The following is a 19,204-nucleotide window of genomic DNA, read 5'->3' on the forward strand; positions in this document are numbered from 1 at the left end:
AAAAAATCTCCAGGTGTGGCACGGTCGACCTCACGACTGGTCGGTGATTCCGTCGGTGCTAGACATGTGGCGCTCCATCACCTCATCAAGCGGAAGCTCCTCAAAGCCTCTTCTTCTCAAAGGTATCCAGAGCGGTCAAGATGCTCAAAAAGCGCTCCATCTAGGCGTAGACGGCATCGTGGTGTCCAACCACGCAGGACGTCAAGTGGACGGAGCGATCGCCTCTCTCGATGCTTTGCCAGAAGTGGTTCGAGCGGTAAAGGGCAAAATCCCCATCCTCTTCGATTCCGGCATCCGCAGCGCAGCCGATGTTTTCAAGGCGCTAGCTTTGGGCGCCGATTGCGTCATGATCGGAAGATTGTGGGTCTATGGATTGTCCATCGAGGGAGAGACGGGCGTTCGACATGTCCTCAGAAGCTTGTTGGCAGAGTTGGACATTCTCGTGAGCACACTGCCCCCCAAAGTCTCGCAAGTCTGCTTCCCATCACGAGCTACGAGATTGGCTCAAACTCTTTCACTCCCACACTCGCTCTCCACCTTGCAGATGAATGTCGCGGGCTACCCAACCATCAAGTCCATCACTCGCAGCGCCATCAAAAGCCGAGAAGAGATTGCACAAAAGCTGTAAAGGGCGCGCGCGCTATTTAGCGAGACATTGATGCGAGCGAGACATGGATGCGTCGTGCTGAGATGCTCAGTGACAAAGAATGATGCGACACATTTATTGGATTGAGCATGCACTGCACTTGGAAGGATGAGTAGCAGCGAGTCTTTCTCAGTGCCCAGACGGCACCATGGTGAAAGGGTACACGTACTGCCAACGCAAGTGCTTATCGCGCAAACGACGCTTCTAGCTCGCAGCGGGGACTTTGTCGCTCAGCAGCGCTCGAGGTACCACTCCGTGATGGCGTCGAGCACCGCCATTCTCTTAGCTTCGTCTTCCTGAGATTGGCCTTCTACATTCTTCATCATGACTGACAAGCGACACAGAAAAGGTCGCGCACAGGTGGTCAGCCCAACACGACGTCCTTGCAAAGGGGGGAGACGGGGGAGGGGGCAACATCGATACTCACTGTGTTCGTATCCTTCCCAAATTTTAAAGCTCTTATCCGTGCTAGCCGTGCACCTCTCGCAAAACTCGCTTGTTCCCTTCCACGAAGTAGCTCTATCCTTTGCGCCGTGATGAAAAGTGATGGGACACGTGATGCGCGGGGCGAGGTCTTGCAGTTCCGCCAAACCTTGAAGGATAGCCATGCCGGTCGATATTCTCAAGTAGCCCTTGTACGTAAAGGGGTCTGCAAGAAATTCCGTCTCTACACGAGGATCATCCGATACGTTGCCCTTGACCCCTTTAGCAAAGGGCAATCTGCCCGCAAAAAAGATGATTACCCGAGCTATATTCTCCACCAATTTGCTGGGTCTGCTAGAAGGCGAAATGGCGATCATGGGAGCGGCAGCAGCAACACCGGCAATGACGGGTCTCTCTTTGCCATGCTCCGTGATGCTTCTATCCCCATCCAGATCCGACTGGCTGGTGACGTGTCTGAAGGATGAAGAGGTGTCGATGGAAGGATAGGTAGCAGCATAATATAGAGCCGTAAATCCGCCCATGCTCTCTCCTTGCAAGAACACCTTTCTTCTTGCCAGACCCGCTTGGGCATCCAAAAGGGCCACGTGGTCCAAGCATGCTCTCACGGCTTCCACATTCAAACGCAGAGAGGGCAGCCAGGCGTGCAGACCGGTGCTTCGTCCGAAAGAGGGCAGGTCCAAAGCGATGACTCGGAAACCTTTTCGCATGAGGTGCAGACCTGTGCTGCAGGCGCGCGAACCGTAATTGTTGATGCCGTGAAGGATGAGCACATCGGCACCGACTGCATCAGGTACACAGCAGAGGGGTGGAGGGGCGAGCGAAAGACAAGCGCGTTCCGTGCAGGGGAGTGCGGGGGGCCCATCAAACTTGGCCACCTTCCCGCTCGATCAAGGCGCAGCACGTGACTCACCATCGCTGATCTTCTCCTCTCCCTGCTGTCCATCCCACTGCCAGACCTGATAAGCGCATTCCTCAAACCTGCTCCAACTCTTGGCGATCCTCAATTGTTCCTTGCTCAATGCCACCCTCCTCCTCTCGCACCTGACGTCCCTATTCTCATGAATCAACCTCTTCTCCTTTGGCGTATCCTCCAATCCGCCCCTTCCATACGTAGCATCTCCAAACCCTGCTTTGACCAGATTCAATTGCAGCAGAAAAGGCTCCAGAAAGACTTGATAGATGGTCAGAGCGTACCATTGCACCGATGTCGAGAAATCGCTCAGCGAACCTCGCAGTAAAGAGGTGCGCAGATGCGGATGCGATACGCCCGCTGAGGATGGTTGGGCCGAAGCTTCGGACATGTCTGTCTACTCTTTCTCGTCTGCCCTCTTCCCTCTCTCCTGTTCCTGTTTCTCTTGCTCTAGGCAGTCGCACTTGCGGATGTAGATCGGCTTGCGCTAAAGGTCCGGTGTCAGGTGAATCAACAATCAGAATGTGCACCGAGCGCAAGTGCTTGCAGTCACGAGTTCAAAAAGTGACGGAGGAGGGGGAGAAAAGGGGGGCCAGGCCGGGCAGGAAAAAGTTCCACAATGTGGCTCGCGTCTGCTGGTGATGGTGGTGCTCTGGTGGACCACAATGGTGAATAGTCCCCCCATTCCTTGTCCACCTGACGATCGAGCCACAAGCATGCATGACAAGCATCTACCTGTACACAAAGCAAGCCTGCCGCGGGCAACCTCGCCGACTTGCGCGGGGTTGAAAGACGTTCATCCCTGCGCGCGGTGAGTATCCGTCATGCTGCTGCGCTCTGCATGCACGTCATCCATGCACACGCGCACACAACAGCGGCCCAAGCCAAAAAGTCGGGAAAAGATGCGTGCGTCACGTGATCGTTCGTGCGTGCATTTCGCTTCGATCGAGGAGAAAAGATGGGAGACGGATGATGCTCCTCGTGTGCGAGCGAGTACCTGTGGACTCAGGAACGCAACTCTTTCCCCGCCCCCGCACTGCCCGCTCTTCACACCGACTCACGATTCGCCACGCCATGACAAGTCGAACAAGCACCGCGCCGCGCCGCGCATGCGCAGCGGTGGGGCAAGCAAGGGTCCAAGGTGTGGGGGGGTCCGGAAAATCGCACGTGAAATTACCGAGCGTCGAGTTGCAGGAGCGGTGGGGTCGAGAGCATGCAACGAGTTTGGGCATGAGAAGAGCAGGTAGCACGACAGACAGCCATCGGATCGAGCAAAGCGTAGCATAAAGGGGGGAGAAGATGGGGGAGTCTGAGTAGAGCATCGCGAGAAAGGGCACGAAAGGAGGCGGCAGAGGAGGTAGACACCAGACTGACTGTTCCTTCGAGCAGTCTTCTGGCGCAAACATCTCTTGTTCTCGAAGATCTCCCAGAGTCGAGCAGAAAGCCGGAGGGACAGCATGCGGAGCAAGGAGCGTTCAATGAGAGGGAGCCGTATTCAAGGCAGCTTTCTCTACATCTACAAATCATCCAAATCTTCCTCCTCGTCATCGTCGTCCGCCTCCTCCAGCCAAGTCAAAAAAGGCGCAGCGGCCTTTCTGACTTTTTTAGAAGTCTCCTTGTCCACATACTTTTTCGAAACGTGTTTTCCCCACGTTTGCACCACCTCCTCTTCCAGCACGTCCAATTGGTACAGGGCCATGAGGATTTTGGGCACGCCGTTGGGCACGAGCGAAGGGTAGGTGATGCCTGCTAGACGCTCGATCGCTCCTAGCGCTGCTTTTTGATGCTTTTCCGACGTCGTCATCTGGTAGCGCCGGGCAAGGGTGCAGATGGTGCAGTGTAAGCTCGGATGGATCACATTCACACCACATTGCGCGCGACGCTAGCATCTTGGCGCACACGCTTCCTCACCTTGGCAATGACCGCTCCATACTTTGGCACTTCAGCCGGTGCATTTTCCGTGAGCAGCGCTTGCAAGAGCACCTGCACCGCCTTGTACTTTTTCTCGATTCCCAACTCCTGCGCCTTTTTGTAAATCTCGGCCGAAGCGAGATCATCGCGACCTTCATCGCCGCCCGGTCTGTTGGCGAGCAGCCACTGGTTGAAGATGGAGTATGGCGAATTCTCATCTTCTCCTTCTTCCTCGTCGTCTCCTGGAGTGAGGACCAGACTAGCTTGCATGGATCCGGAGAGGGCTTGTGCGGCTCTTTCCCTCACTGCAGCTTCGCTAGTATCCACGCTCCACTCCACATTCTCATCCGCATCCTTTCCCGTCTTTGCGATGGGCGTATCTTTGGCTTCCTTGGCAATCTGTTTGGCCATCTCATCGTCATCCTCCTCATCGCTTGCCACCCCTTCACCATCAGCCTCCACACTTTGACCTGCCGCTTTTCCGGCGCCCTTGCTTCCTTTGGCCTTCTTGGGAGGCGGGTTCTTGGTGATGAAAGTGGTCAACTTGTGCCTCATATCCACATCGCTCCTCTTCCCACAAGCCTTGCAATCCCGAATAATCATTCCATCCTTCATGATTTTCAAATCCGTTTCCGGATTCTTGCAAGATCCGCACAGGACAAACTTGGTGATGAAATCGTCGAGCAGCTTTCTGAGGGCATCGGCTTGATGCGCTCCATTCACGATGTATCGATCGTTCTTGTCGTCCACTTGCGTTTGCGCGCCCAATTCGAACCCGAAAAACTTTGTGGGGTACGTTGGTGGTCGACTTAGGGCTCGAGCAATGTCGGACATGTTGGGCACGACAGTCTTGATACCGTTACCCCTGCCTTCGATCTTGGTCTGCAACAAGGGCATGCGGTAGCGGTAGAATTGATCCTCCACATCTCGTCGAATGTTGACCACCGCCATGTCGGGCCGAGGCGATGTGTGGTTGCTGGAGAGGAGTGTGAATGCTGCGACTGCCGTAGGGGAAAGCAGTGCAAAGACCGAAGGGGAAGAAAGGCAGGCGTGCTCTTAGCGCGAGGATGGGAGCATCAGGTCAGATGTGGACTCTGTGTTCAACAACGCCGCGATGCGTTGACGAGTGATCGGCAGGACCCGTTAGGAATCGTGCGGATCGAATAGTAAGATGCGATTAGAAGTATTTTCGGAATGATGGGGATTGCGATAGAAAAGCATAGGCAGAAGCTTGGTTTTCCTTTCCTTGGCGTGGGGAGAAGGGTCGAAAGTGGATTCGACAAAAAAAAAAAAGAGACTTTCCTTTCTTGACAGCTCGGTCTAAGCGGGGCTTTAGTGTGAGTAGCTGCTGGTGCAAGCGAGCGAGCGGGTGGATGGATGGATGCGTAGGTTGGACAAGGGGGCAGATGTCTGACGACAGTCAACCTCGTGACTACAACAAGCCAGTTTGAATTAGGCTATGCGCCCAAGTCAGTGGATCGATCGAGTGGAACGCAAGGTGAGACAGCACGCCTTGGACGTGGAATCTCGGCTCGAGTAGTGGGGTGTATGAGCGCACAGGCTGGATGGAGTGAGGGTAAGAGCGAAAGAGGAAAATCGTGAGAGCAGTCAAGACGTAGGATGGGAGCAGCAGCGCGATTATAGCTGCACGTGTCTGCCTGCTCTGCGTGCGTGCGTGCGTGCATGGCTGTCTGGCATGGCATCGTCGGCCATACGCCACGCCACGCCACGCCACGCCACGCCACGCCTCGCCCGCCTTGCGCGCACAGTCACGATTAAAACTTTCCACGCGCGTCAGCAGCGAGAGATGAGAGACCCCCGCCCGCGCGATTAAGCGCCCAAAGTCAATTTCTTGACCCAATTATAAGCACGCAGGCAGGCGCTGGCGCGGCGTGCGCGTGCGCGTGCGCGTAGAGCCACCGCAAGCGTCTTCTCGTACGACTTGACCGCATCGCCTCGCACGCGAGTCGACAACGCTCGCGATCACCGCATCCTCTCCGACCCGCTCGCTCGGCCTGCGTTTGTGCGTCTCGGGGTGCGAGTCCTGCTCACCATCAGCATCCTCTTCTCCGATCCCTGTACACCGCTCTTCGAATCAAGATTGGCCAATCTCAAAAGGATCAAGGAAAAGAGGGTTAAAGACATCCTCGCATATCGGGACATTGACCAGACGCGCTCAGACGCACGGACAGTGAGTCACGAGCGAAGGGTGCCGGCGCAGGTCCGAGTACGGGTGCGGGTGACGATGGGGACGGACGTGGCAGCGACGCGAATGGACACGAGGTTGCCTGCGAGAACGTGGCTTTCGAAAGGGCTTGTGCTGCATCACAAAGCAGAGACAGTTTCTCGAGGCGCGGGTCGCAGTGCGTGGCTACGCGGGTCGATTGGGGATTAGCAGGCGTTGAGTTGATAGAGGCAAGTGGACGAAGGAGCGCGAGAAAGCGGGGGGGGGAGGGGGGGGCCCACTTGAAAGAGATGGGCTACTGGCCACTTGGCGTCCGCTATATTGCCAAGTCGCTGGTCGGCAGCGACGAGATGAAAGTGCGAGCCGCGAAAGGCAGCTCCGTCGTACCGACCTCGCGAAGCAGATCTCGATGCAAGGAATGCATTTCTGACGACCCACATCCCCATCTCTTTCTCGCCTCGCCTCGCTTCCCCATCCCCATCTCCCCCCAGCTCGCGCATCTCCCTCGCTCCACCATGTCCAAAGTCTCTCAACCGGAGCTCAAAAAGTTTCTGGACAAGAGGATAAGCGTAAACATTCAAGCAGGTCGCAAATTGAACGGCACATTGAGAGGTTACGACATGTTTTTGAATCTGGTCGTCGATGAAGCTGTAGAGCTGTTACGGCAGGAGAGCGGAGCTTGGAAAGAGGGGGGCAATTGTGGAACAGTGGTGAGCTTTTGGCTTGGCTTGGCTTGGCTTGGAGTGGAGCGACTCTTGTTGGCTGCTGCGAAGGAGAAGGTGACGTTGGCCGGCTGCACAGCCGCTGCAGAAGCGTGCGCGTGACTGATCACGCTCTCCCCAACGAACCCCCACACAGGTCATCAGAGGTAACAGCGTCACTTCCTTGGAAGGCTTGGAACAGATCAAGATTCGATGAGGTGCATCGGGTATCGGTTGGAAAGGAGGACCACATTGTTGGGGCAGAGAGTCGAAACCGTGTTGCTCGAGGATGAGCTAGCTAAGCTTGCTTTCTTGCAGCCAATGTCTGCGGGGCAGGGAGAGCAAAGCGAAGAAAAAAGGGCGGTTCTCCCAAGGCAGTCCTACCCCAATCCCAAACTTCCCCCGGCCGCCGAGGATTTTTCAAAGTGTGGCGAAATGCTGTAGCACGCATACGCACATCCCCCTCATATCGAAAAGTGTCGCTTCATGCTGCAAACAGAAAACCCGAGAAAACGGTCTTTACTCTTAGCTTTGCTCGTGGTTGCACGTCCTTGATCCTCTCTGGTGATCGTCGTGCAACGTGATCTTTGCTCGTCGTGACAGCGAAGTCGGAATGGGTGTCTCGCTGCAAGTATTCATACTCGTTTCAGTCGCATTGTGCCCTGACTCACACACACAGCCACAACTCCAAAAGCAAGCGCTCAGACACTTTTGAATAGAAGGTATGAATTGCAGGGTACTTACTCCATTTCACATCAAAATACCCGGCCCGGGCGAGTGGGCAGGCGAGTCGCGAGTGGCCATCGTGCAAGTTTTTGATGTTTCGGGGGATTCACCTCTCCAACTCTAGCCTTACCGCCCTCCTCACATCCTCCAGTCCCCTTTTCCTATCCAACCTGACCCACTGCCTCTGTCCGCTGTTCAAGCAGCTCAAAAAGCCCGGTACGATCTGTTGGATGAGATGCAGCGCTTCTTTGGCTTCACTGCTGCTCAGGGAGTTGGGACAGCTCTTGCGCACGCTTTCCAGCACTTGTTCCATCGGCAAAGCTGCCGATCTGCTGCTTGTGGATAGCGTCGCCGAGGTCAAACTTCCGCCTCCTGCGCTCGAGGTCGAGTTGGAACCGGCGAGGAACAGCAACCATAGACCTTCGGCGATGGAAACGAGACGCGACAAGGTGGATCGCCTAGCAAAGTGCGCCATCAATTCGGCAGATGTCGAAGGTGCTGCTAGTGCGCGCAAGGATCCCTCTTCCCTTTTCATCGACGTGCCCAGCTCTTGCTCCTCTACCACAGGGACCCCACCTGCGCTCGCACCGGTCTCCTCCACATCAGCCGCCTCGGAGCGCCCAGGACTACCAAAGACGCTTCCGCCGCCCCTGCTCGAAGGTGTACTAGGCACATCCATCTTTCCGCCCATCCTGCGCGAATCGAACAATCGACTCCGCTGCGCAATGTCCTGCAAGCGGCCCCTCTTCGCTTCTTCTTTGGCTCGTATGCGCTCTTCTAGCGACATTTTCTTCGCCGACGCTGCAGCACTCGTACCGCCAGCACTCGCACCGTCGAAAGGCAGAGGACCTGGCACCAACGACGAAGCACCATTGCGGATCAGGGATGGCGTGGACTTTTGTGGCGCCGCTCGACTGTGCGCGCTAGCGCCCGTCATGCCCGAGCGGAGCATGTCCATGCCAGGCGCGACGGAACTTCCGATGGCCGCTTTGAGTTCCGGCAGAGTGGCAGGCGTGGGTAGCGGTGTTTGTTGCAGGGGAAAGTCGTCGTGCCAAGCTCGCAGCACTCCTTCATCAAGTTCCTCGCCCTTCACCTCTTCGTTTCGCACCCCTTCCAACCAACGCATGTGCGCCCTAGCCACAAAGCCGAGCAGTCTCTGCCTAAACGCTTTCTTGCGCGCTTCCAAGCCCATGTTCCAGAGTGCAATGATGGACATGCCCTCTCTCGCCTTGCTCGGGCTCAGCTGTTGACTTTTGCTTGGTCTTTTGGGACTGTTATCGAGCGTCGAGGCGGGACTGTGGTCTGTGAAATCAGCTCGAGATCGTTGGGGAGGTGTGCTAGGGGCCGAGCTTGACACGAAAGGGGTCCGTAGGGAAAGCGGAGGAGTAGCAGCTCTTTCCTTGGTCCTGCACAGCATCATCTCGATTCCGACGGCCCAGTCCCAACACTTTCGTCCTCTAGCATCCAGCGTGCGCGTGCGACTCAGCAGCAGGCCGATCCCTGCTGACTTGTGCTGTGCTTCTTCGGAGGAATCGCCAGACTTGTTGCTGCTGCTGGCCTCGTCATCATCCATGCTCCAGATTGCAGCAAGCAAAGCCAACTGTCTAGGCGTAAAGTCACGACCGGAAGCGCGCTCCACGACGGGTCTCAGAGCGCCATAAGTGAGCAGACCAGGCAGTCGGATCATCTTTGATGTCTCTGCATCGCGTCTGTCGCCTGCCGCAGATGTGGCCTCTCGAGACAATTTGGATCGCCCGAAGTTGGGTTGAGGAGAGAGTGGTGCGAATGTAGCATCCTCGCTGGATCCGCCGGGACCTTTGACAGCTAGATGAGCGACGAGCGCATGTTCAAGCGCCGAATGAAGCGCCAGCAGTGTAGCGTAGTGCTGAGGTAGAGGCAGATCAGGCGAGAGGTCAAAAGGGAATGGGCCAGATGAAAAGTCGAGGGACTTGGCCGATGATGCTTGGATAGCGTTGGTGCTTGTGCTCGTGCTCAAGCGAGCGCGTGAGACTGCATTGGAAGTCAGAGAGAGACGAGGTGCGCTGGAAGGCGTGCGGAAGATGGCGGGCCCATTAGGCGTCGCGAAGCTTGTCAGCGAGCGTCCCGTGGCACTGTAGCAGATGTGTGGACGATCAGGATGAGCTTCACACTGCCAGCCTTTGCCGCCCTCATACGAAGACTCACCTCTCCCGCACATCTTTGGTGGTGAGAAGCTCTTCTTCCTGCGCTTCGCGCTCATCGCCATTGAAGCTCTCATCATCTAGCATTGCGCTAGGCTTGAGCTTCTTTCCTGTTGTCTGGTCTCCCGAGCCGGGACTTGGCCCAGGCGACAAGGCGTGCGCGATGCGAGGCTTGAGAGTTGGCGAGGATGCAGACGCTGGATGGAAGTCGTGTTGCGGAGCGCCAGGTGAAGCAAGCTCGGTGTTCTTCCTCATGAGCATATCTCCTATCGTGGGTGACGTTGGCGGATCGTCGAGCGGCTCCGAGCCATGCAAATCCACCATCCTCCTTCGTTTTCTGGATCGAGCCATGACAGGTTCAGGGGATGCAGATGCCGCTCTACCCTCGCTCTTCTCCACCTTGGCTCGACTGCGCAGCTCCACACCCTCATCCATTCTCTCTTCCTCCTCTCTTCTCTTCTGAGCAGCTTTGGAGGGCGAGAGCAACAACCACATTTTGCCCGGTTGATCGGGATCTGTGCGCACGCCCAATCCGACCAAGGGTTGTTTGGATGAAGGAGAAGGACTGCCAGAGCGTGTCTGTGTTCGAGCTGTACCAGATCGACGTGAGCGAGGAGATGGAGAGGGGGCGCCCAGCAGATCTGCACGAGGAGAGCTGAGTGTTGTGATGGGACGAGAAGGGGAAGGTGTGGAGGGTCTAGATGGACCCGCTGACAAGGTTCCTGCGTTCGAGGGAGCAATCGCGCCATTTCGCCCCTTCATATGCGCCTTGCTGCTCCCTGACCTGATGGATGCGGGCTTGGAAGAGGGCAGAAAGACGCTCGTGAGCGGACCGCCGGACATCGCACCTCTAGAGACGACGCCTGAACGTCGTGAAGGCATGTCGAAAGCGCAACCAAGACGGTGAACAATCGCTCGCGGCTGATGCGGACTGCGTGGGCAAAGAATGTACGGCGATGGTGAAGGAGGTGTCGCAGAAAGAAAGTTGAAGATGTGAATGTGTGCCGCTCGAAAGGCTTGGAGCGGCGAGGCGATGATGCCGGTGCCCAGGTGGATGATGAGGGCGAAGTCGGAAGAATTTGAGTGGCTCGAGCCACGTCCTGGGGTCCAGGGTGAGTGCCTTCGTACACTGCCCAACGAAATCGCTGCCTCTTGTGCAGGCAAGCAAGCAAAGGGTAGTCGTCATGCGCACTGCTGCACGAGAGCGGAGAGCACAGACACGATGTGCGCGGAATCGTGAGTCTCGCTCGCAGTCTGATGAGAGTCTGATCAGCACAGCGCAGCGCCGCTTCTGTATCTTCTATTGTCCCTCTGCACGCGCAGTCAAGAGTCTTGAGTGAAAGTCTATACAGTGCAGGCAGGCAGGCAGGCAGGCAGCAGCGTGGCACGCGTTCAACGCATGCAACGTGTACGACGCGATCTTCGCGTAAATTGACGCGTTTTGCGCGCGCGAGGATCTCGCGAAAGGCAAATCACGTGATGACCGACGGTGAGAACCTTTTCACCTCGCGGCTCGCAGACAGCAGCTGCGGTGCGGCATCAATTCGAAGTTTGGTGCACGATTTTGATTCTGGATTGCTATACCTCATGAGGAGATGTCAAGAGTACAGTAATCAGCCGCTCGCTGCTGCTGCTGGCTACATTGTCCTGCTGCGATTCTGTGGAGTACGCGACGCAGAGTTGACGGGTACCATTCAACAAATCACACGCATGGCGGCAAGAGCAGCAGTAGCTGGCGAAGGCAATGACGGGCGCGCGGGGCTACGATTGAACGTGTATGCAATTCGGTGTGCCGCCAAGTGATGGTCACGCCTGACTCGTGACTGTGATTGCTGCTGCATGGCCCCGTTCTTTCGGCCATCCAAACTGATCGATGCAAGCCACAAAATTCGCGAATTCTTGAAGCGTGGACAAATAGCATCATGAATACACTCGACTCGAAAACTGCTGCTGCTGCTGCTGCTGCTCCAGCTCTATTATTAATGTTACCGGTACAGTGTGCAGCTGCTGGGCACGCACACCCACGCACGCGTAGCATAACTCGCGACTTTTTCCCTCAGCTGGCCGATCTTTGTCCGACGCACGCGCGCGGGACAACTGTGACTGTGGCTACCGTTACGCGGTTTCGCCCTTCTGTCACGGCTGGCTTGCGATCAAGACTCGAGGCACACTTGACTCGCACTCGCACTGATCGTCACTTTTCAAATTTTGGACGCTTTCGGTTTCAGACACCGGTATTCAGATTGACATTGTGACGGGTACGCGCGCGCGCACCTCGCTTCCCTGCATGCATACAAGAGTCGTGAGTCGCGAGTGCTGATAAAGATTTCGCTCATCCGCTTCCCCATTCCGTCTTACCTCTCCCGCCCGCACAACAGCCAGGAGGGTAGGGGCACTTCTTCTCCTTCATCATTCCTTCCTTGCGCGTCTAGACTTGCGCCTTCACGCAGCGTCCCCCTTGCGCGCACTCGCAGCGACGGCGGTTCCTTGCCATTCCATCGCGTACCACTGCGCACCATGACGGTTCTAGACCTGCAATCGGATCTGTGCACGCTCTTTGAGGAGCAAGCAAGGTCCACACCTTCCCTGCTAGCACTCGAAGATGCCACATCAACATGGACCTACGCATCGCTGGAAGAAGCCACGGGAGTGTTTGGACACACGCTGCAAACGCAGTACAAGGTGGCAAGGGATGAGCTGGTAGGCATCTTGATGGATCGTGGAGCGCACAACGTCATCGGTTCGTTGGCTGCTCTGCGAGCGGGAGGCGCCTTTCTCAGTCTCGAATTGGCTTATCCCGACGCGCTTCTGGGGGATGTGGTGGAGGATGCCAGACCGCGGGTGATCCTCACCCAAGCCGCTCACAAGCACAGACTCACAAAGCTCGGCATCAATGTCCCCGTCATTGCTATCGACCAACTTTCCCCCGACGCATTCAAGGGCTCAGCTAGACCAGCCAAATCTCCCAAGGTGGGCCAAGAGGACGATCTGGACAGATTGGCATTCGTTTCCTACTCTTCCGGCACGACTGGCAAACCCAAAGGCATTGCCAATCCTCATCGAGCAGCAGTCGGCTCCTATGATTTGCGGTTTGGCCTCTGCAACCTGCAAAAAGGCGATCGCGTGGCAGCCAACGTCTTTTTCATCTGGGAAATGCTCAGACCGCTGTTCAGAGGGGCTACATGCGTGGCCGTTCCCGATGCTGCCTCTTACGACCCCGAGCTTCTGGTCGATTTCCTCACCGCGCGCAGCATCACCGACACGCTCTTCACGCCCACTCTGCTTGCTACCGTCTTGGCTCGCTATCCCGATCTAGGAGAAAAGTTGCCGACATTGACGAGCATCTGGCTCAATGGAGAAGTGGTGCCTTGGGACTTGTGTCGCAGAACACTGGCCACCCTTCCGAATGCCCGGCTGCTCAACGTCTACAGCGCTTGCGAGACGCATGAAGTGGGCGCTGGAGATGTCGGGGAGATGATGAAGCAGATGCAAATCGCTTTCGAAGTGCAAGAGAATGCTGCCGATGGGTCTGGCAATAACGGAGTGTGCCCAGTCGGACCTTTGCTGGATCCCGACAACGCATACATCCTTGATCCGGATGGCAAACCTGTCGAGCAAGGCGGCATCGGCGAACTCTGCGTGGGCGGTCCTCTGCTCGCTACCAGATACCTCAACCTGCCAGACATGACCATCAAGGCGTTCGTCCAGAATCCCTTTGCCAAACCCAACTCGCCATTCCAACGAATGTACAGGACGGGAGATGCGGCTAGACTGGTGCAGCCAGAGAACGGAGCAGGCGCGCCGCTGCTGGAAGTTACGGGAAGAATCGGGGGAATGATCAAGACGAGAGGCTACACGGTGCAGCCTGGATTGGTAGAGGCTGCCATTGTGGCCCACATGCAGGTGAGAGCCTGCGCTGTTGTGGGGCATGGCGAAGGTCTAGAAAAGAGATTGGTGGCGTACGTCGTCAAGGATGATTCCTCCAAGCACGAAGCATCTCAGGATGGACTCAAGCGCACTGCTCTCAACATCCACGCTGCCGGCTACAGTCCAGAGGCTAGAAGAGCTCTAGCGGGTCATTTGGCCCACTATATGATCCCTTCCGTCTGGATTGAGATGGACGTGCTACCCACCCATGCAGTCTCTGGCAAGATTGACCTGCGCGCTTTGCCAAAGCCGCCCCCTACCAGACCTGCTACGCCCACCACGCCTACCAGGCCCGGCACTGGAGAAGGCAGCAAACTTCCGAGCGGAGCGCAGACGCCGTCCGTCAAGGTCACCTCGGAAGCCATTGCCGAGGCTTGGTCCGCATCTCTGGGTCTTCCGCTGGACGCCTGCAACGGCCCTGGACACACCTTTTTCGACTTGGGAGGTCATTCCTTGAGCTTGGCCGACCTAGCTGGCAGATTGACAAGACTATTTGGTTTTTCAGTTCCTGTCGCTCCGCTCGCCGCCAATCCTTCGATCGAAGGTCACATGCAGACCGTGGTAGCTGCGAGGGATGGACACTTGTCCGCCCTCAATGCGGATCTGCCAGCGATGCTTCGGGCAGACTCGGCGCTGGATGACGAGGTTCGCCCAACAGGCCCGCAATTCGCCTCTCTACGCCAGATCAAGAGCGATCGGGTCAGAAATCATGCAGAACCGCAAAGCATCTTGCTGACTGGAGCTACTGGCTTTTTGGGAGCTTTCCTCATTCGCTCCCTCATCGAACAGAGGCCCAACGCCAAGCTTCTGTGTCTGGTCCGGTTCCCCACGCCGGAAAATGGCATGCAATCGGCCGGATTGGCGCGTATCAGGAGCAACCTGATCGATCTGGGTCTTTGGCACGACAGCCTTTTGGACCAGATCGAGGTGCTGCCAGGAAACATCTCCAAACCCCTCTTTGGAATGGATCAGGTCAGCTTCGACAAATTGGCGGAAAGGACGGACGCAATCGTACATGCGGCTGCTACGGTCAATCTGGTCTACCCCTACGCGGCTCTGCGCGAGCCAAACGTGCAAGGCACGCAAGAGATTCTCAGGCTCGCTTCCCTCGGCGGCGCCAGCGTCATTCACATTTCCTCCAACGGAGCTCTGCCGCCCTCTTCGGACGGTCAAAAGTGGCGAGAAGATGCGACGCTGGCTTTGGAAAAGGTGCACAGCGAAATTCCGGACGGATATGGTCAGACCAAGTGGGTAGCTGAACAGTTGGCACATCAGGCACGAGCGAGGGGCTTGCCAGTCACCATCGTTCGACCTGGAACGCTCTCGGGCTGCTCCAAGAGTGGAGCTTCCAACCAGTGGGATATGCTGAATGCTATCATCGTCGAGGCTCTGCGCATGAAGGTTGCTCCTATCATCGAAGGGTGGAGGACGGAAATGACGCCAGTGGATTACGTTGCGGATGCCATCGCTGCGATAGATGTGGAGTTTGAGAATGTCGAAAGCTCGGACGCCTTGGCTCCCGTCCTGCACCTGTGCAACAGCGATCCACCGCTCGCTGCCAGCGTTTTCGATATGCTCCAACGCCTGGGCTACTCGACGGAAAAGAGACTAGAGTGGGAAATGTGGGTCTCGAAATGGAGAGCTGGAGCGACGCTGTTGGCTGCTAGATCCAACAACAGCACCAACAAGTTGCCCTTTTGCACCGAGATCCTTCGAGGAAGTCTACCAACAGTGGACACGCTGCGATTGGTGCCCATCTTGGACGATTCAAAATCTCGAGGCATCTTTGAAAAGGCTTTGGGGTACGAGAAACCCAAGATAGACGAGGCGCTTTGGCAGACTTATACGAGACACTTTTACGCTAGGGGTTGGTTGCCCCACTCGCCTACGCGCTCGTCGACTGGACCGACGGCCTGCACGATTCCACCTCGATCATCGCTCAGCGGAATCAGCACCCCGTCCACTGGCTACCAGCACGTCGGAAGATTGGCTGGCAAAGTGGCGGTGGTGACTGGCGCCTCGTCGGGCATCGGCGCTGCTGTAGCGCTCGCGCTCGCTAACGAAGGCGCTTCGGTCAGCCTAGCTGCTCGACGCACCTCGGCTTTGCAAGGTGTCAAAGCTCGCGTGGAGAGCGTGGGTGGTAAAGCTGTGATCTGTCAGACGGACGTGACCTCCAACGAACAGGTCAAGTCGCTGTTCGAGGAGACGAAGGAGCGATTGGGAGAGGTGGATATTGTGGTCAGCTGTGCTGGAGTCATGTACTTCACCATGATGCACAATGTCCAGACGCAGCAGTGGGATCAGACGGTGGATGTGAATTGCAAAGGATTGCTGCACGTCCTCGGCAACATTGTCCCATCCATGCTTTCGCGCAAAGCGGGTCACATTGTGGCCATCTCTAGCGATGCTGGACGCAAAGTCTTTCCCGGCTTGGGCGTCTACTCTGCAAGCAAATTCTTCGTGGAAGCGACGCTGCAGAGCTTGAGGTTGGAAACGGTGGGAAGCGGGTTGAAAGTTACTAGCGTTCAGCCTGGCAATGTGGCCACGGACCTGCTCGGTATGAGCAGCGATAAAGAGGCTTTGGAAAAGTATGGAACGCCGACTGGCGCAAAGGTGCTGGATCCAAAGGACGTTGCGAATAGCATCGTGCACGCCCTCTGTCAACCTGAACACGTGTCTGTCAACGAAATCCTCGTGGAACCTAGAGACGAGCCCATCTAAGCGGGCTTCCTGCAACTGCATGCATACATTCTTTCGCTCCGCTCGCGTGCACGCTGCAATCGATATAGATGACCGGAAAGATCTTTTTGTGACTTTTGGCCCGATTTGCATTGCGACCCTTGGTGCCGCAGTGAAATGCGCATGTATTGTCGAGGCTGCATGCACCGCGCTTCGCCATGCTCTAGGCGAATTTCCAATTGCTCCTCTCCTCTGTGATCATCCTAGCAGCCTGTCGATCGCCCACAATCCTCTCCAATCTGAACCTGTCAAACTTTGAAAAGACGGCCAGCGCGGCGACTTCCGTCGGGTCCAGCTTCGCATTCTCCAATTCTTCTTTCGAAATTTCCTTCATCCTTCCATCCTTTCCCACCCTCGGCTTGGGCGGGACGAATGGCCAGTGCAAAATTTCAGAGTAGAAAAGAGCGTTCTCGGGTAGAGCGTAAAAAACGAGTGTTTGGGCTCCTCGATAGGTGTTGCGCTTGTAGAAATGCGAGCGCTCAGTGACGATCAGGAAAGCCCTCTTGCCGGTGAAGAATGCTTGTCTGGATTGCGCCACCTCGCGAGGCGTCGAGTATCTATTCCAGCAAAGAGAGGCCAAAGTGAGCCGGACAGCTCTTGGACCAGGAACAAGTGCTTCATTCCGACTCACTCGGAGATGGCCTCGAAACTCAAGTCGGATCTCTTCATGTGATCTTCGACCCTGACAAAGTCAAAGTAGGAGGGTACAAAGATGACCGTCTTTGTCGCGCCCACTGCAGATTTGAGCAAGCTGGGCAGAGTCTGTCCGAGCGCGAGAAAAGAAAGAGCCAGGAGGACAACGCGAACGCGTGAGCGGCGAGGATCGAGACCTTGGCAAATGATGTCCTCACCCTGCTCGTGAAATGTTGAAAGCGCGCATCCGGCTCCATGTTGAGATTCGCACAGTCGAAGCGGGTGAAGGTCTGCGAGGCGCGTGGAGGTCAGCGACGCGCCGAGATCCGCGCATTGACGCTCCGAACAAAGCGCTCACCTGTCTGAGTCCCTCCCTTACGCCACCCAGCACTCCTTCGAACGTGTGTCCGCTCCTGTTCTTGCCAGCCACATTTGTCAAGCCTCTGTAGATCGCTCGCAGCTCCGGCATATCGTAGCTCGAAAGCAAAATGGTCTGTCTGAGGTTGAGCGCTCGATCGTCCAAGTACCATTGCCGCACTCTGGAAAAGTCGGTATCGTGGGACGCTTGGGGTATTTGCGAGGTGCGCGATAGGACGTGCTGTCATTTGCAAAAGACTTGCTCCTCAGTCGGCGGGCACGGAAGCAGGGGCCAAAAAGGCGAGACTGACCTGTACATGATCCCAATTCTGCATACTCATCACCTCTGCCTGATCCACAACGAGCATCTCAATCGAGCTCAAAAAGTCCGCATCGCCGTCTTTCTGCAATGCCAATCTGAGTCCCAGCGGACTAGCGAGGATCACATCGCTCGCATACCAGCCCGTCCAGAGCCTCATCTCTTTTCTCTTGAGCTGGATCCCAAACCGAAAGTTATCGTCGGTATTGCCCGCAAAGGTCTGCACAAAGTCTTTGGGCTTGTCAGGTAGCTCTTCGGAGGAGAGCGCGACGCTGGGATCGGGACCAAAGTCTGACGAGAGACGGTCAGAACCTGAAAGCGTTTCTAGACCACTTGCTGCGAAGAGCGCTTGAACCCAGACGTAGGCGCTGGAACGGAATGGTGAGAGAACGAGAAGAGTGGGCCTCGTGTACCCTTGATCGCGCGGCACGTCTATCGATCGACCTTCCGAGGAAGCTTTTGCCAATCTTTCATTATTGCGAAGGATTTTGCGTCTTGTCCTGCACATGCGCATCTCCGAGCGTCAGCGCGTCATGCCTGCTTTGTGCGGAGCGAAGACTCACTTGATCAGATGGCTCATGGCGTGCAGAGCTAGCACCTGTCTGCGATCTTTCTGAGCCTTGCGATCCAGCGCGCGCGTGTCCAAGAGATCCGCGTGGGAGCCGAGAACGTTTGCGAGTGCGGATTGAGAGGGGGAAAAGGGAGCTCCTTTCCTGGCTTTGAGCAGGCTCGTGTGGGCATTGGCATGGGGCTGCGGGGTATGTGGCGGGATTCTAGGATGAATGAGCAGACTTGCTCAGAACAGTGAGACTGTCTATTAACTCACTCTAGCGATCGCACTGTCGAACCCTTTGACCATTGATCGGCTGACTTCCTTTCCTAGAGCCTTTACTACGCTCTCATCAGCAGAGCCGTGCGCATCTTGCCACTCCAGCTCCCTCACGCTGCCCTCCTTGGCTGTCGGGTAGAGCTGATTGATGACCTCTGCATGTCTCTTGTCTCCATGAGAGCCAAAGTGTATTTCAAATCCGTCGAGATCCAGCACGGCAGCGACCTTTGTCCCAGCTGGCGCCTGGCTGTCCGATTCAGCGTCCGACTCGACATCGTCGGCCAAGCGGATCTGACTGTGCGCATCGGTAGTCGCAGCGCGTTCGATGGATGCAGATCGCTCGAGGGGGATCGTTTCCGACTCTCTCTCTACCTTTTTCAAATCCTTCATGGCCTCTCCTACCTTGACGCTCAACAATTCCTTTTTGCTCATCCTCACATCCCCTTCCTGTGCAGCGTGCAATGCTCTGCGATGCGCATGTCCCAATTTTCGACGAGAGGGACTGCCGGGTTCGGAAACTCGGGCACGCTTGCGTTTGTTTGGCTTTGCGGCGCTCACATTTACCAGTGTGAGCAGAGAGGTGAGCGCAGAGGTGGATGGGTCCGTCGAGGGCATGCTGAGGTGTATGAAGAGCGGGGGGAGGGGGGGGGGGGGAAAGAAACAGCGCAAAATGGAGGCGTAGCGCGCGCTGAGATGG

General features: G+C 56.4%; 7 protein-coding genes across 7 annotated transcripts; 3 read left to right on the top strand and 4 right to left on the bottom strand.

The window, feature by feature from the left end:
- Positions 1-106: 106 nt before the first annotated feature.
- Positions 107-439, top strand: IE81DRAFT_274289 (FMN-linked oxidoreductase; the record flags this gene model as incomplete). Its single annotated transcript, XM_025511441.1, has 1 exon — positions 107-439. A coding segment is annotated over one exon (333 nt), but the record flags the coding sequence as incomplete, so codon positions are not given.
- Positions 440-894: 455 nt separating this feature from the next.
- IE81DRAFT_275356 (alpha/beta-hydrolase) lies at positions 895-2,283 on the bottom strand (the record flags this gene model as incomplete). Its single annotated transcript, XM_025511452.1, has 3 exons — positions 895-974; positions 1,074-1,871; positions 2,001-2,283. Coding segments are annotated over 3 exons (1,161 nt in total), but the record flags the coding sequence as incomplete, so codon positions are not given.
- A 1,098-nt stretch (positions 2,284-3,381) lies between these two features.
- IE81DRAFT_50115 (eukaryotic translation initiation factor 5) lies at positions 3,382-5,102 on the bottom strand. Its single transcript, XM_025517400.1, has 2 exons — positions 3,912-5,102; positions 3,382-3,804 (listed from the first exon to the last, which is right to left on the bottom strand). Exons 1-2 carry the CDS (start codon positions 4,860-4,862, stop codon positions 3,517-3,519), a joined length of 1,239 nt encoding a protein of 412 aa, XP_025366251.1. The 5' UTR covers positions 4,863-5,102; the 3' UTR covers positions 3,382-3,516.
- Positions 5,103-6,611: 1,509 nt separating this feature from the next.
- IE81DRAFT_335724 (putative SMX2-snRNP G protein) lies at positions 6,612-7,014 on the top strand (the record flags this gene model as incomplete). Its single annotated transcript, XM_025515454.1, has 2 exons — positions 6,612-6,806; positions 6,955-7,014. The coding sequence occupies 2 exons, from the start codon at positions 6,612-6,614 to the stop codon at positions 7,012-7,014; spliced, it is 255 nt and encodes an 84-aa protein (XP_025366252.1).
- Positions 7,015-7,629: 615 nt separating this feature from the next.
- Positions 7,630-10,198, bottom strand: IE81DRAFT_332584 (hypothetical protein; the record flags this gene model as incomplete). The annotated part of the gene is made up of 2 exons (XM_025515322.1): positions 7,630-9,634; positions 9,708-10,198. 2 exons carry the CDS (start codon positions 10,196-10,198, stop codon positions 7,630-7,632), a joined length of 2,496 nt encoding a protein of 831 aa, XP_025366253.1.
- A 1,758-nt stretch (positions 10,199-11,956) lies between these two features.
- IE81DRAFT_318448 (putative NRPS-like enzyme) lies at positions 11,957-16,351 on the top strand (the record flags this gene model as incomplete). The annotated part of the gene is made up of 2 exons (XM_025512605.1): positions 11,957-15,525; positions 15,574-16,351. The coding sequence occupies exons 1-2, from the start codon at positions 12,221-12,223 to the stop codon at positions 16,349-16,351; spliced, it is 4,083 nt and encodes a 1,360-aa protein (XP_025366254.1). The 5' UTR covers positions 11,957-12,220.
- A 90-nt stretch (positions 16,352-16,441) lies between these two features.
- IE81DRAFT_50299 (DUF1253-domain-containing protein) lies at positions 16,442-18,391 on the bottom strand. The gene is made up of 5 exons (XM_025517401.1): positions 17,671-18,391; positions 17,361-17,600; positions 17,221-17,292; positions 17,001-17,131; positions 16,442-16,926 (listed from the first exon to the last, which is right to left on the bottom strand). The coding sequence occupies exons 1-5, from the start codon at positions 18,190-18,192 to the stop codon at positions 16,533-16,535; spliced, it is 1,359 nt and encodes a 452-aa protein (XP_025366255.1). The 5' UTR covers positions 18,193-18,391; the 3' UTR covers positions 16,442-16,532.
- Positions 18,392-19,204: the final 813 nt, after the last annotated feature.

This window comes from Ceraceosorus guamensis, assembly GCF_003144195.1.
Source record: "Ceraceosorus guamensis strain MCA 4658 unplaced genomic scaffold IE81scaffold_146, whole genome shotgun sequence".
Taxonomy (NCBI): Eukaryota; Fungi; Basidiomycota; class Exobasidiomycetes; order Ceraceosorales; family Ceraceosoraceae; genus Ceraceosorus; species Ceraceosorus guamensis.